Source organism: Tenrec ecaudatus, chromosome 3 (genome assembly GCF_050624435.1).
Source record: "Tenrec ecaudatus isolate mTenEca1 chromosome 3, mTenEca1.hap1, whole genome shotgun sequence".
Classification (NCBI taxonomy): domain Eukaryota; kingdom Metazoa; phylum Chordata; class Mammalia; order Afrosoricida; family Tenrecidae; genus Tenrec; species Tenrec ecaudatus.
This window is the reverse complement of record NC_134532.1, coordinates 177367397-177380643: the sequence shown is the minus strand read 5'-3', so window position 1 is coordinate 177380643 and position 13247 is coordinate 177367397. Positions and strand designations below refer to the sequence as shown.

The window sequence follows — 13247 nt, the reverse complement described above, 5'->3', positions numbered from 1 at the left end:
TCTACAAAAAGGGACCCTGATGTGGTTGTGGGCTAGACATCTGACCCTGGTTCAAGTCCACTGGTGGCAGCATGAGAGAAAGATGAGGCTATCAGCTCCCATAAATATGTACAGTCCAGACTTCAGGGAGCAGCTAAACTCTGCCCTATGCATGGTCACTTTGCATCAGAGTCAACTTGATGTCTGGAAGTATAATATATATATATTTTTTAAATACACAGGAAATTTGTCTAATTGGTAAAAGATGTGATGGTTAGGCTGGCCTGACCAAGATACTGCGTACTTTGGCTAAAAGCTCTCACCTATAAGATTTGGGTCACAGTGTGATATTGCGTCCTGGGGAGTGTGGTCTGTTTGAGATCTATGAGAGGCTGTGCAGCGCTGTCCCTCTTCCTCCCTCCTTCTCCCTGCCTGGATTCTGCAGCTGGTATCTTGCGACAGGTTCCAGTGACCAGGGATAAATATCTGCCTGTTTTGAGGGCTATCCAAAGCCTGCCATATGATTTCTGTCTCCACTGGCCTCTCCTCTCCTGGATGGCTGGCTTCTCAACCCCAGGAAGCTGCTACACAAGTTAGGTAAAGCCTCCAGTGTAATATCTGACAAGCAAACTGATTTAACCACTTCTAGAACTGTGTGAGCGATTTTTCTGGATATAAACTTACCTCTTTGTATACTAATATTAAGGTCACCAGTGTCACTTCTCTAGAGATCCCAATCTAACACAAAAGTTGAAAATTTGAATTTGCTTCAAAGGAAAGTATGGCTACCTTGTATTATGAGTTGCTGACAACTCAATCCTGATTCATAATAACTCCATGTATTAGAGAATACAACTGTTCATTATGGTTTTCTTAGCTAAACTCCTCTTAGTGTAAGCAAATTGCCAGTCTTTTTCATACATGGTGACAGTGGGTGAGATCAAATCACTGACCTTTACATTGGCAGATATTTATAAACTGTCTGTGTAACCCACTTCATTATATTATCTATAAATTGATATTCAGAATACACAATAGTCACTAAACTATAGTTGTCAAATTAAGTGCATGAAATGAACATGATTTTTGAGTCATTAGAAAAAATGTTTTGAGTAAGACAGAACTGTTCCAATTCCAGAACCGCCATATCCTTATCGCCATGATTTTGGGTTGTTATTTAAACTCTCTAAATCACTAAATGATGAAATAAAAGCACCAAAAAGAAAATTCCAAGGGGCATCTCAAGAAAACAAAGTACAATATTATAACAAAACGTGCAATGACCTGGAGTTGGAAAGCCAAAAGGAAAGAATTCTCTCAGAATACCTCAATGTGAGAGAACTAAAGAAAATATTCAAGCTTGAAGTGGCAAAATTGAAAGTTTCTATGGGAGAAATATTGAACGATACTGGAAGCATCAAAAGAAGGTGGAATGAATACACAGGATCACTATACCAAATAGAACTGATTGATATTCAACAATTTCCCAAGGTAGTATATGATCAAATACCAATCATAATCAATGAAGAAGTTCACGCTGCACTGAAAGCATTAGCCAAAAGCAAGGCTCCACAGATTGGTGAAATATCATGATAGTTATATAAACTTTTGTCAGTTTGAGAGGATTATGAGTGAAGGGGTGGAATGTAGCCTGTCAATCACTGTATAGCTAAAGAGGCCTCTGTGTGGGCACGGCCTTCCACCGAGGATTCTGGGAACACTGCTATTCCTCCCTGAAGGCGGGAGACACTCTCTCTCTATGCTCACACCCTGAGAGACTCTCTACTGACAAGACACATGGAACTAGGCTAGTGCCCTGAGCTGGAGGGCCACATGCAGCTCCCAGCCAGCGCTGAGATGCTTATAACGCCACTGGATCCACAAGACTTCCAACCTACTAGCCAGTGATCTTCCTGCATTCAGCATCATTGCATGTGTTTCGTGAGTCAGAAAAGGACTTAATAGATTGGTATCAGACATATGTGCTAAAATCAGACATATGGACTTGATCTGAACAAGGCTGGGATGTTTTCTCAATATTCACTTGCTCCTGCATATAAACCTCTTTCTTATACATATCTGCATATCCATGATTTTTTTCTCTAGTGTACCTGGAGTTCTACAAATACCAATTCAAATATTTCAACAATCCAATGAAACACTGGACACACTCTTTTTTTTCAAGATATTTGGAAAATAGCTCCCTGGCCACCTAACTGGATGAGTGCATTCCAAAGAAACATGACTCAACAAATTGTAGACAGTAGTGAACATTATCTTTTATTTCAAATGTAAGTAAACTTTTGCTGAAGATAAGTCAAAACAGTTGCAGCAGTACATTGACAGGATACTAACTATACACTTGAGCTAGATTTCAAAAAAGAGGTAGCAAGATGAACATTATTTTTATATCTGATGGATTATGGCTAAAAGTCAACAATGCCAGAAAGTTGTTTACTTGTGTTGCATTGATTTTGTAGAAGCATAAGTTTGTGTGGATTCTAACAAACTACAGATCACATTGAGAGGAATAGGAACTTCAGAACACCTCACTGTACTTATGCAGAATCTGTAAATGGACCAAGAGGCAGCTATTCGATTGCATGGTTTAAAATCAGGAAATGTGTGCAACATGGTTGTATCAATTCGCCATACTTATTGTGGTAGCTACATAATTTTGTGTCAACTTGAAGACATAAACCTGTATAGGGTGAAGTCTATCTTGTCAGTCATGTTACAACCTGATGGTGCCTCCTTGTGGGCGTGACATACTTATAAGGAGGGTGCTCCCCTCTGGGAACCTCTCCTTTCTCTCTGCCTTTGCCTTCTTGCTGAGGGGCCAGGCTGAGAACTGGGTGACCCCTGGAATGATCTACACAACGTTGCAAGCACAGGTCGGTGACCTTCCTGCATTATGCTCGTTGCATGTGAGTCAGCAGAGGAACTGATGAACTAGCATTATCCTTATGGACCGGTACTGGATTTATAGACTTGATCTGGCCTGGACTGGGATGTTTTCTGATATACAATTACTTTATGCTATATAGCTATTTCGTATTGTTATATGAGTGTCATTGAATTTGTTCCTCTAGTCAGCCCAACCTAACACACTTAAGTATGCTGAGAAAATGAACTGAAAAGGTGAACTAAATGAAGAACGCAGAATTAATATTGGAGGAAGGCTAATTAACAACCTGACAGCTGCAGATGACACAAGCTTGCTTGCTGAAAAAGAAAAGGACTTGAGACACTTGCAGATGAAGAGCAAATGATGAAGAGCAATGTAAAGAAAACAAAGATCTCGCAACTGGACCAATATGCAAATTCTTAGTAAACAGCGAAAATATTGAAGAGCTAAGACTTTTATTTTGCTTACAACCAAAACCAATGCTTATGCAAATGGCAGTCAAGAAATCAACAGCTCTTTTTCACTGGGCAAAACTTCTGCACTAGATCTCTTTAAAATGTTGAACACAAGGATATCATTTTGAAAACTAAGGTGTGTCTGGCCCAAGCCATCGTATTTTTAATTGGTTCATATTCGTGGGAACATGGAACAATGACTAAGGGAGATGAGAGAAGCGATGCAATTGAACTGTGGTTTTGGAAAAGAATGCTGAAGTACTATGATCTGCCAGAATAAACAAATCTCTCTTGTTATCAGGAAAGACCAGTTCCTAAGGAGGGACATCATGTTTGGAGAAGTAGAAGGTCACCCCTCCCCTCCACCACACCCACAAAAAGGACGATGGTCAAGGAGATATAACAGCTGCAAAAACGGACTCAATCCTGCAAACCAGTCGGAAGATGCTACAGTGTCTTCTTCTGCTCTGCACTAGGCCACGATGAGTAGAAGCCAACCTCAGGGCTCCTAAGAGACAGCAGCAACAAATCATACAAAGCTTTCTAACAGAAATATTAGGGTACTAATGTGAGGCTCCAGGGTTATAGGAAGAAGAACGCAGTCTCAAGATTGGAGAAAGGCTTTTCTGCAGATGACACAACCCAGCTTGCTAAAAGTCTAAAGAGCTTGAAGCATTTGATGATGAAGATCAAGAATTGCAACCTTCAGAATGGATTACAACTCAGTGTAAAGGAGATCAAAATCCTCACAACTAAAACATTAGGCAACATCATGATAAATGGAGAAAAGTTGTCAATATTCGCATATTCCTTAGACCACAATCAGTGCTCATGGAAGCACAGTCAGGAAGCAGACATATTGCAGTGTATAAATCTGCTCCACAGGAACTCTTTAAAGTGCCAAAAAGCTGGAGGTTACCTTGGGGCTAAGAAGCAGATGCGTGCTATTTTCAATCAGCTCATATGCATGATGAATTAGGCATTGAATAAGTAATACTGAAGAAGAATCGATGCGTTTGAGTTATGGTGCTGTCAAAGAATATTGAAGGTGCCACTGACTGCAAAAAGAACTGACAAATGTGTCTTGGAAGTAGTACAGCCAGATGCTTGGAGGCAAGGATGGCAAGACCTTGTCTTACAGACTTTGGACAACTTTTCAGAAGAGGCCCATCCCTAGAGAAGGACATCATGCTTGGTAAAGTAGAGACAATGAGAGAGAGCAAGGTCTCAGCAAAACTGATTGACACAGTGGGTTCAACAGCAGGCTCAAACACAGGAATGTGGTGAGGACCGTTCTGGACCAGGCAGCGTTTCATTCTATCGTACACAGGGTTGCTATGTGTTGAAACTTCCCAAGTGATAACTAGCAGCAACAATTTGAAATTTGTAAAAATGTTTGGGGGGCAAACAGTAAATTATAGAGGAGTAGAAGAATTAAATACTAAGGACAGTAAAAATAATTTTATTACACATTCTCTATTTCAGAAATTTTTATTTTTTAATTGACGAGGAAAAGTTTCAACATAAATATTTCAGTAATGTCTGTGGCAAAGGATATATATTACTTTTTTATAATCTCTACGATCACTATCATTGAAATAGACTCGATGGTAGTGAGTATATGTTAGAAATTTTAATAGCATAGATTGTTATTAAGTATATTAAATGTATAAAATAAAGAAAAAAACAAAAAATATACATGCTAAAAATATATGATCATATATTTTTAGAAATATTTGTTCACCTACATATGCATAGGAAAAAAGAAAAGAAAATGTAAGATCATAACAATGAAAAATATATATGTAGTTTGACAGAAGATAGCTCTTCATATGTAGTTATATGTTCTGCTAATATATCTGTGAATATAATAGAGTCTATAAGACACAACATTGTGAAAACTTCTTAGTCAAAACAAAACATCATGACCAAATGAGTGCCAGCGCCTGAGGGCTCAGGACCGTAGCCTTTCAGGGACTCTAATGTCAATTTGAATCATGGTCCCTAAAGACAGACAATCTTCTATGTCCTACTTTAGTGCTTGAGTAGTTGCTGAAGCCTTAAGCGTTGGTGAGGAGTCGATCTGAAGTGCCACTAATGGTCTTCCCCCACTTGGAACAAAGAACAGTGAATAACACTAAAGGAAACCATTAGACCAAAGGAAAAATGGACCATGAGCCTCAGCCTCCATGATGCTGACACTGAGAGAACTAGATGACTGATGACTCTGAAGGGAATCCAAATTGGAGGTCCAGGATAGTGGAAAGAAATTTGGAATAAAATCCCAAATCCTGAAGAAGATCCGGTTTACTGGTCTGATAGAGTTCTGGAAATCATGAGACCATGACTACCCTTTAGGCCTGGGACTGAACTGAGCCCCTGGACTCAACTTCAGCCAAAGGATATGCCCATAAGGTAAACAATAACCTCAGGGAGGTATGCAGTCATTAGAATAACCATAGGAGGCCAAATTACACCATTTTCCAAGGAATAAAGCTTAGGTATAGTGAGGAAGTGCAATGAATTCTGTTATACTGAGAGGATTACAATGTCACAGACAAATGTGCATGAATTGCTGAATGGAAAACCAATGTATTCTTAACCTTACACTCAAAATACAATATAAAAGTTTAAATAAAAACTTTATTAGGAGTTATGGTGGTGACTTCTAAAATCTCATTCCTAATCTGCATATGTGACTTTTATAATTTAAAGGAGGGATACTCTTCAACAAGGGTCCTGTTGTTTCATTTTAATTAATACAAGCCAGTTAATTATAACAAGTATTGCTCTTGTGTGTCTTTCAGTACATTGCAACTCAAAATGACCCTATGTACAACAGCACAATGCACTGCCCTTTCCACACCATCTTCAAAATCATTGCTGTTTGAACCCATTGCTGCAGCCGCTGTGTCAATTCATCCTGTTGAGGATTTGCTTCCTTTTGTGCTGACCCCTACTTCACCAAGTCCTTCTCCAGGGACTGCCCCTTCCGATTACACGCCCAAAGTATACAGGGCTGAAATCTCACGATCTGCTTCTAAGGAGCATTCTAAGTGTATTCTTCCAAGATGATATTTTTACACTTCTCCTTTCCCCCTTTTTTCTGGTTATAATTTTCTTTTCAACTAGTACACACACACGTTCAAATTAGTAGTTCTACCACCCCAAATTACAAGACAGAAATATTTTACTAAAGGTACCATTCATTCGTTGCAGCACCATTCATTCTTTCAGCTCTATAATCTGCATTAAGATTGATATTCAGAGCAGTAGAATAGGTGTTGGGGAGTGCGAAATCCATGGCTCTACACGAAACATCAGGTCTAGATAATATAATACCTGGCATGACATGTCAATGCTCTGTAAAAGAAGCCAACCTCATAGTCTCCAGATATTTTGCATGCTAAGGTTTTGTCATTTTCTATTTGCTTTATTTATGTAAGAGCTTACATAAAATCAAAATCTTGGTGTTTAAAAAAGTTATCTGCTCCTTTTACTTTTTTTCACTGATGCTAAATTCATTCAACCATGTGGATGCAGAAGAAATTATCACATAAAGTCATCAATAGATATTCAAGAAGAAAGAACCCTCATCAAAGAGGATTAACACAATTCTTTTACATAAAATAATATTTGGTGAAACTTTGAGATGAAATAAACAATTTTAAAATTCTGAAGCTAAATAGAATGATTCTTCGAAGATGTATCCCAGAAGACTTCATGTAACAAGCATGAAACATGCTAATATAAGAGTGAATAGTTGAATGTCTCCAACTCAACTAGCTGTCTTCAATCCACTCAGCGAAACAAATCAGAATTTATTTAAGAGTAGCTATAAGAATACACAAAGACAAATTAGATTCAACAGCCCAGTTCAGTAGCAGCACTAATTTTTGGATGTGAGTGTGATATATCACAATAACAAAGAAAGAGATATACCAAACATCAAAGAATAACATACACAACTTAGAGAAATGTGTGCTTTCCCATCACCTAGTACTCTACAGATGTTCGAAGTTTGACACACTATAAGAAGAGAGAAGCAGCACATCATTACCGCTTTTTCTGTAAACTCACTGATAATAAGAAATAAACAATTATATCATGCTACTTATTGGCACAGTGGCTGCAACAGTGGGCTCAAATGTCACAATTTTGAGAATGGCACAGAACTGAACATGACTCAAATTGAGTCAAGGGTGGCTGAGATTTGGAACTTACTTACTCAACCACACCTAACAACATCTGAGATCTGCACATCACATTCTAAGTCCATAACTATTGCCCATACAATACACTGCCAAAACATAAACGCTTTTTCTTTCTTACTAGGTCCTGCGACAAAGAACCATGATTGTGATTCCCAGACATGCCCCCCAAAAAAGAACATGCAATAAATCACTCTGCTTTCGCCCAAGAAAGGGCAACCCATCTTCAGTGTTAAGACGGTAGTATAAAATTTAAGAGTACTATGGTATTTTGCAGTGTATTAAAAAGATAGATAAATAATGAGATAAGACTGAGAATAGAGAGCTAAGTATACATGTAGCTAAATGAAGCTGATATTAAATGTTTAATATGCTTCATCCAACTTGTGCATTAGAATTCAATGACTTAGATAAAAGCACTTAAGGAGCTATGAATCTAGCTTGTTATTTGTCAGGAAATACTGCTAAACTTTCAAGTCCTAGTGTAGACTGCTAAAATGCTTCTTGGACCTGAATCAGAAAACAATTCTGGGGAAGTCAATCTAGAAGAATCAACTGGTGTGTGCCTGACAAGACTAGATGACTTGAACTTGATCTGAAAAATTCAAGTTCCAGAAAAGACCCAAACCAAACCTTGTGCCATGTCAACCTACCTCATAGTGACCCCATGTAGGGTTTCCAAGACAGTAAGTCTTCATGCCAATAAACCACCTCAACCTTCTTTTGGACAGCAGTTGGTGGGATTCAACCACATTTGGTTTGCCACCAAATGCCTAACCCACTGTGCCACTAGGGCTCCTTCCAAATAGGAGGGCCATTACTTAATTGATTAGCTCAAAGTTCAATATGCTGCCATTTAATTACAAACTAGTTTTCCAAATCATTTTATAATCTAAATCAGCTATACTTACTATTAAATGAACTTTAAGATTTAATGTTCATGAGAATAAAAAAGCCTGTCATTTATGGTTATAATGCTAGAAGCTAATATTTGTTAAGTCCTTATTATGTGTCAGGCACTCATCCAAGGACTCTGTATGCATTCTCAAAGCTTTTAAGACTGATACTATGATGACCCCATTAGATACAAACCCATGAAATGATTTAGCAAATAGCATGGCCTGGGATTCATGAACCATTTGCTGTTCTCTTATCCCTAATAGCTATAAATCTGAGGGGGTGGTACAATTTAAGTAAAAATTCAATTGTAGAAACTACAGTTATCACAATTCTAGAATGACTTCCAACCACTATGCTCATATTGAGCCTAAATTTTAGAAGGTATCAAAATGATTGAAGCTTGCTGATATAAGTTATGCCCTAAATTATTTGTTGAAAAACTTAGTATCAAAAAGAGGCAGGTAAAGATAGTCAGATTTTCATCTCTATCCAAAATATAAATGGACAACTAAGTTATCATCAAGAGTAAAATTGATAATCTTTTGAAATAAAGACTGCAAAAAGTGGCATTTTATATTTCATTAACAGGTAGACTTTGGAAATACAAAATGGTAACTGTTGATTTTCATTTATCAAACAAAAATATTAATCCCATTCAAAATATTTTTTAAAATATGCTGCAAGCTTTATAAACATTGTAATAAATATATTAATATTCAGGATAAATTTGACATATGAAATTTAAAATGATAACACTTAGGTAGTCCATGACTAGATTACCACATCAAAACAAGACTCTGTAATTATATTTTCTATCCAAAGTTAGGATAATCAGTGAAGACTGGAATATAGATTGCTTCCTTAGATTCCTTGAGACTTTTATGAATGAATCCTCAGAACTCCCTAGTCATAAGCACCGTGTGAAAGTAGTTAATCATAATGAATATTTTTCCACACTTCCTCTAGCTTCAGAAGTGCATTCAAAATGTCTCTCAAATGATTGCATTAATTAAATTTGCTGAGTTTTGATTTCAATTTAAGGATGTCTCTGCTTCTAGTTTAAAGACAGCAGGAAGTATCTCTTCATAACTAAAGTACTGAATATTTTCAAGTACATAACTTTCTAGGGAAACACGACAGAACCAAATCAATGACAAACTTCTAAATGCAAGAGATTAAGGACCCAGGATTCCAATCATCCCTAAGCACTAGCCATAAAATGGCAAAAATTAACTACATTACATCTTCTGATATTCCTGAAAAGAGATTTATGTCACAATTTCTTAACGCTTAAAACCTAAAAAGTTGTTGATAAAGGTCCCTTTGCTAAAGATTAAAATACATGGTTCTAAAAATTTTATTTACTTAGCATAAGTTGGAAGAAATCCGATATTTTATGAAAAATAAAATAGCTTCTTTTGGGTGTTCTTGGTGAGCTAAATTAATATATAACAAGTGATACTTTGATATTATCAAGACAATTAGATTCACTTGATGACACTTCTTTTCTCGGTCAAAATGGTATCCGGGTTAATTCCAGCACCAATACACAGAAAACCTGGCTATACACTTCCATGCTGTATTTGGTCACTCTATTCCTAAAGTCACCAGATTGCACAAACCCTGAGGCAGGCACCTTGTAATCAGCTTTGCTCTTGTGCAAGGAGAGCTGCTTCCACTCCTCCCATCGGAGTAGAAAAGTGTCCACGATCTCAGTGAGTTAGTTACCAAAATTAATACCACAGCAGAGCCTCTGTCTGACAGAGCCTTTCCAGTCTGCTCTCCGAACACTACAAACAACTGTTAAAGCTTTTGGCATCTTAAAAAAGAAAAAAAAAGTTTGCCAAATGATGTCCTTCCTCCACCTTTAGGCCCCGCCAGCCCCCTCCCCAAACCCAACCCCGCCCGCCCACCCCCACCCCGCTCAGGTTCTCATGCCAGGCTTAATTTCTAGAACTCTGCACAGTTCCTTCAGAAAGCACACTACAAAAGCACCGTGACTAATGCTTTCCGAAAACCGTTCCCTTTCTTCATTTCAGATAACTGCATTCGTTCTCCATCTCTGAAAACACTGGCTCAACAGCCAGTTTCACACTTGAGATGCAACACACACACACACACACACACACATCCCTTCCTTTCCCTGTCCTCCACAGCAACATCCAGACAATCAAACTTGGTTCCTAGTCCCCTGCTCCCAAAACGCAGGCAGGTGAACCGGTGCTGGGTGAGGAGAGGAGGAGGTGGGGGGATAAGGGCTTTATTAGGTCAAACTCAATGAAAACCCCTCTCCCAGCAGTCATTCCCACAACCTGGCCGCCTCAAGGTCTCAGGTGGCACAGCTGCCACCTCTCCCATGGCCCCCTCCTGACCCAGCCTGTAACTGGATTCTCCCGCACCTGGTGAGCACAAAGGGAAGTAAGGCAGTACTTGGTGGCCAGAGCCCGTGGGCGATGAGAGAAGAGGGGGATCCAGGGATCCAGCCCTTCCAGGCTACCGGCCCCAGTCCTAGTCACCGGGAGGTCCAGAGTATGCAGGAGCTGGACCAGAGGGAGGGAGACAATCAAAAAGTGCAGAAAGAAGGCTGCGTGCTCACTCGGTGTTTCTGAGTTCAAAACTAAAAAGGTGGAGGTGGGGGGTCTCCAGGAAGATCCACAGGGGAGAAAGATTACATCACATCATAGCCCTGCATGATGGCCTGGGGGGGAGGGGCGGGCACCGGGACCCAAGAATGAGCAGAGGGGCCCTGGGACCGCCAGGGCTGCAGGGGCGCCTGCAGAGCGCCCAGGCGGGGAACTTACGGAAGAAGATGTACTCGGTGTAGCTGCTCCAGATCTTGTCGTCGCGGTACTGGTTGATGAAGGCAGCGGCGCCCGAGGAGTTACACGCCACCATGTGGAAGCCGGCCTCGGACAGGCGGTCGAACGCCTGCTCCAAGTACGTGAACTTGAGGTAGAAGCGCGACGTGTACTTCTCGGGCGGCCGGTCGGGGTCTCGGCTCTCGTTCAGCGTGTCCCCGAAGACCTCCTTGGCCAGCGCGATGCGCCCGCACACCAGGATGCGCGCCACGCGCCGGAACTTGGCGTCCGCCTGGTTGTCGCGCAGCGCGGTGGAGGAGCCTCGGTAGCCCAGCGTCAGGAAGCCCGAGCGCTTGTCCCCTGTGCCGCCGCCGCCTCCGCCGCCGGGCGCCCCGGGGCCCGAGGGCGCGGCCGCCGCCGCCGCCCCGCGGAGCAGCAGCGCGTCGCTGCTGCCCTGCGAGACGTTGTCCTCCAGGTCGCTCTGACAGCCCTCGTCGTTGAGCGAATTCTGCTTGGTGACCTTGGGCGACAGCAGCTTGACCAGGTCGGTCAGCTGGAAGTACTCAGCCTCGCGCAGGAGCCGCTCCTTCTCGGGGAAGTGCTCGGGCAGCGCCAGCTGCTTGTCCCGCAGGTAATCCAGCACGTACCTGAAGAGGAAGCCGTCCCGGTCGATGAAGAAGCGCGCCCGGCTGTCCCTGGGCAGCTCGCCCCGGCGCCGGGCGCCGCCCCGGGGACTGGCCGGGGAGAACATGCTGGCCAGCGTGCTGTCCGGGATGCTGAGCAGCGTCGAGTGCTTGGTCACATACACCTGGCCGCCCACGTTGAGCTCCACCACCTCGGGGAAGGGCGAGGGCGCGAAGGGCCCCGGGGTGGCCGCCGCGGGGGCTCCCGGCGAGCTGCACGCCGACACCATCTCGCTAATGGGGAGGATGGTGCTGCCGCTGCCGCCCGAGTCCTTCAGCGCCATCCTTCCGCCCCGCTGCCGGGCCGAGGACCCGGCCGAGCGACCCTCGCCGGGGCTCTGCACGGGCGCCCCCGCGCGCCCTCTCCGGCCGCCGGCCCTCCGAGCGAGCCCGCGCGCCCCGCGCCCCGGGTCCCGGCGGCGCGTCCCTGCGGCCGCAGAACCGGGCTCAGGGCTCCGAGCAGCGGCGGCGGCGCCCGGGCTCCATCGGGGGAGAGACGCGCTGGAGAGGCGGGCAGGCGGCGGGAGGAGCGGCCGCTCCGTGGGGCGACGGCGGGGAAGTGTAAGTGAGACTTGGAGAGGTTCTGGGGCGGCCGCGCGGCTCCGGGCTGGGAGGGCGGGAGCAGAGCGAACTCCCCGCCCCGGCAGCTAGAGAGCGCGCCGCGAGCCCGGAGCGCCGCCGACGCCGCGCCAACTCCGCCGAGCAGCCCGGGAGGCGGCTCTGACGTCACGGCCCGGACTGGGACCCGAGCCACAGCTGTCACTTAAAGAGATAGGCGCCGGCCACTAGCAGCTGGCTCCGGCGCTGAGGGGCGGGGCCCAAGACCGCACCTGGCGCAGGACCCCGCTGGGCAGCCAGCTTTGAAAAGAGGACCGGAAAGTACCCCAAAGGGAACAAAGACTGGTCTGTCTCTGGACTCATCCCACTCCCACCTTCACCATCTCTTCTTCCGGTCTTCTCCTCCTCCCCAGCCCACCCCAGGAGTCAGACTAGGTTTGTTTGTCCATGGAATAGGTCTTGACTGTGACCTTACCTGAAATCCCTACAAATGTCGGCACAAGCCATGGTGGATGGAAATACCACTTCAACGGGGTCACTCGCTTGTAGGTACATGACTTTGTGGGACTTTTTGATGCGCCCACAAAATGCTTTTACCTTCAATGAATTCTAAATTCATTGTTGCATGTGTAACTGTATGCATCTCATATAGTGGATGACGTTCAAACTCTGAAATATGATTTCAGTTCTTGCCTTCTATTTTTCTCCTCCAGGTCTGATTCTCCTTCCTGTGTTGCTCGAGATAAGAGGGGAAA

General features: G+C 43.3%; 1 protein-coding gene across 1 annotated transcript in view; it reads right to left on the bottom strand.

The window, feature by feature from the left end:
- The window catches only part of KCTD8 (potassium channel tetramerization domain containing 8), a 320383-nt gene extending 308165 nt beyond the window's left edge, over positions 1–12218 (bottom strand). Inside the window, exon 1 of the mRNA XM_075544991.1 lies at positions 11255–12218. Coding sequence (XP_075401106.1) covers positions 11255–12218 — 964 coding nt within the window. The remainder of the gene's footprint in view (positions 1–11254) is intronic.
- Between the last annotated feature and the right edge of the window lie 1029 nt (positions 12219–13247).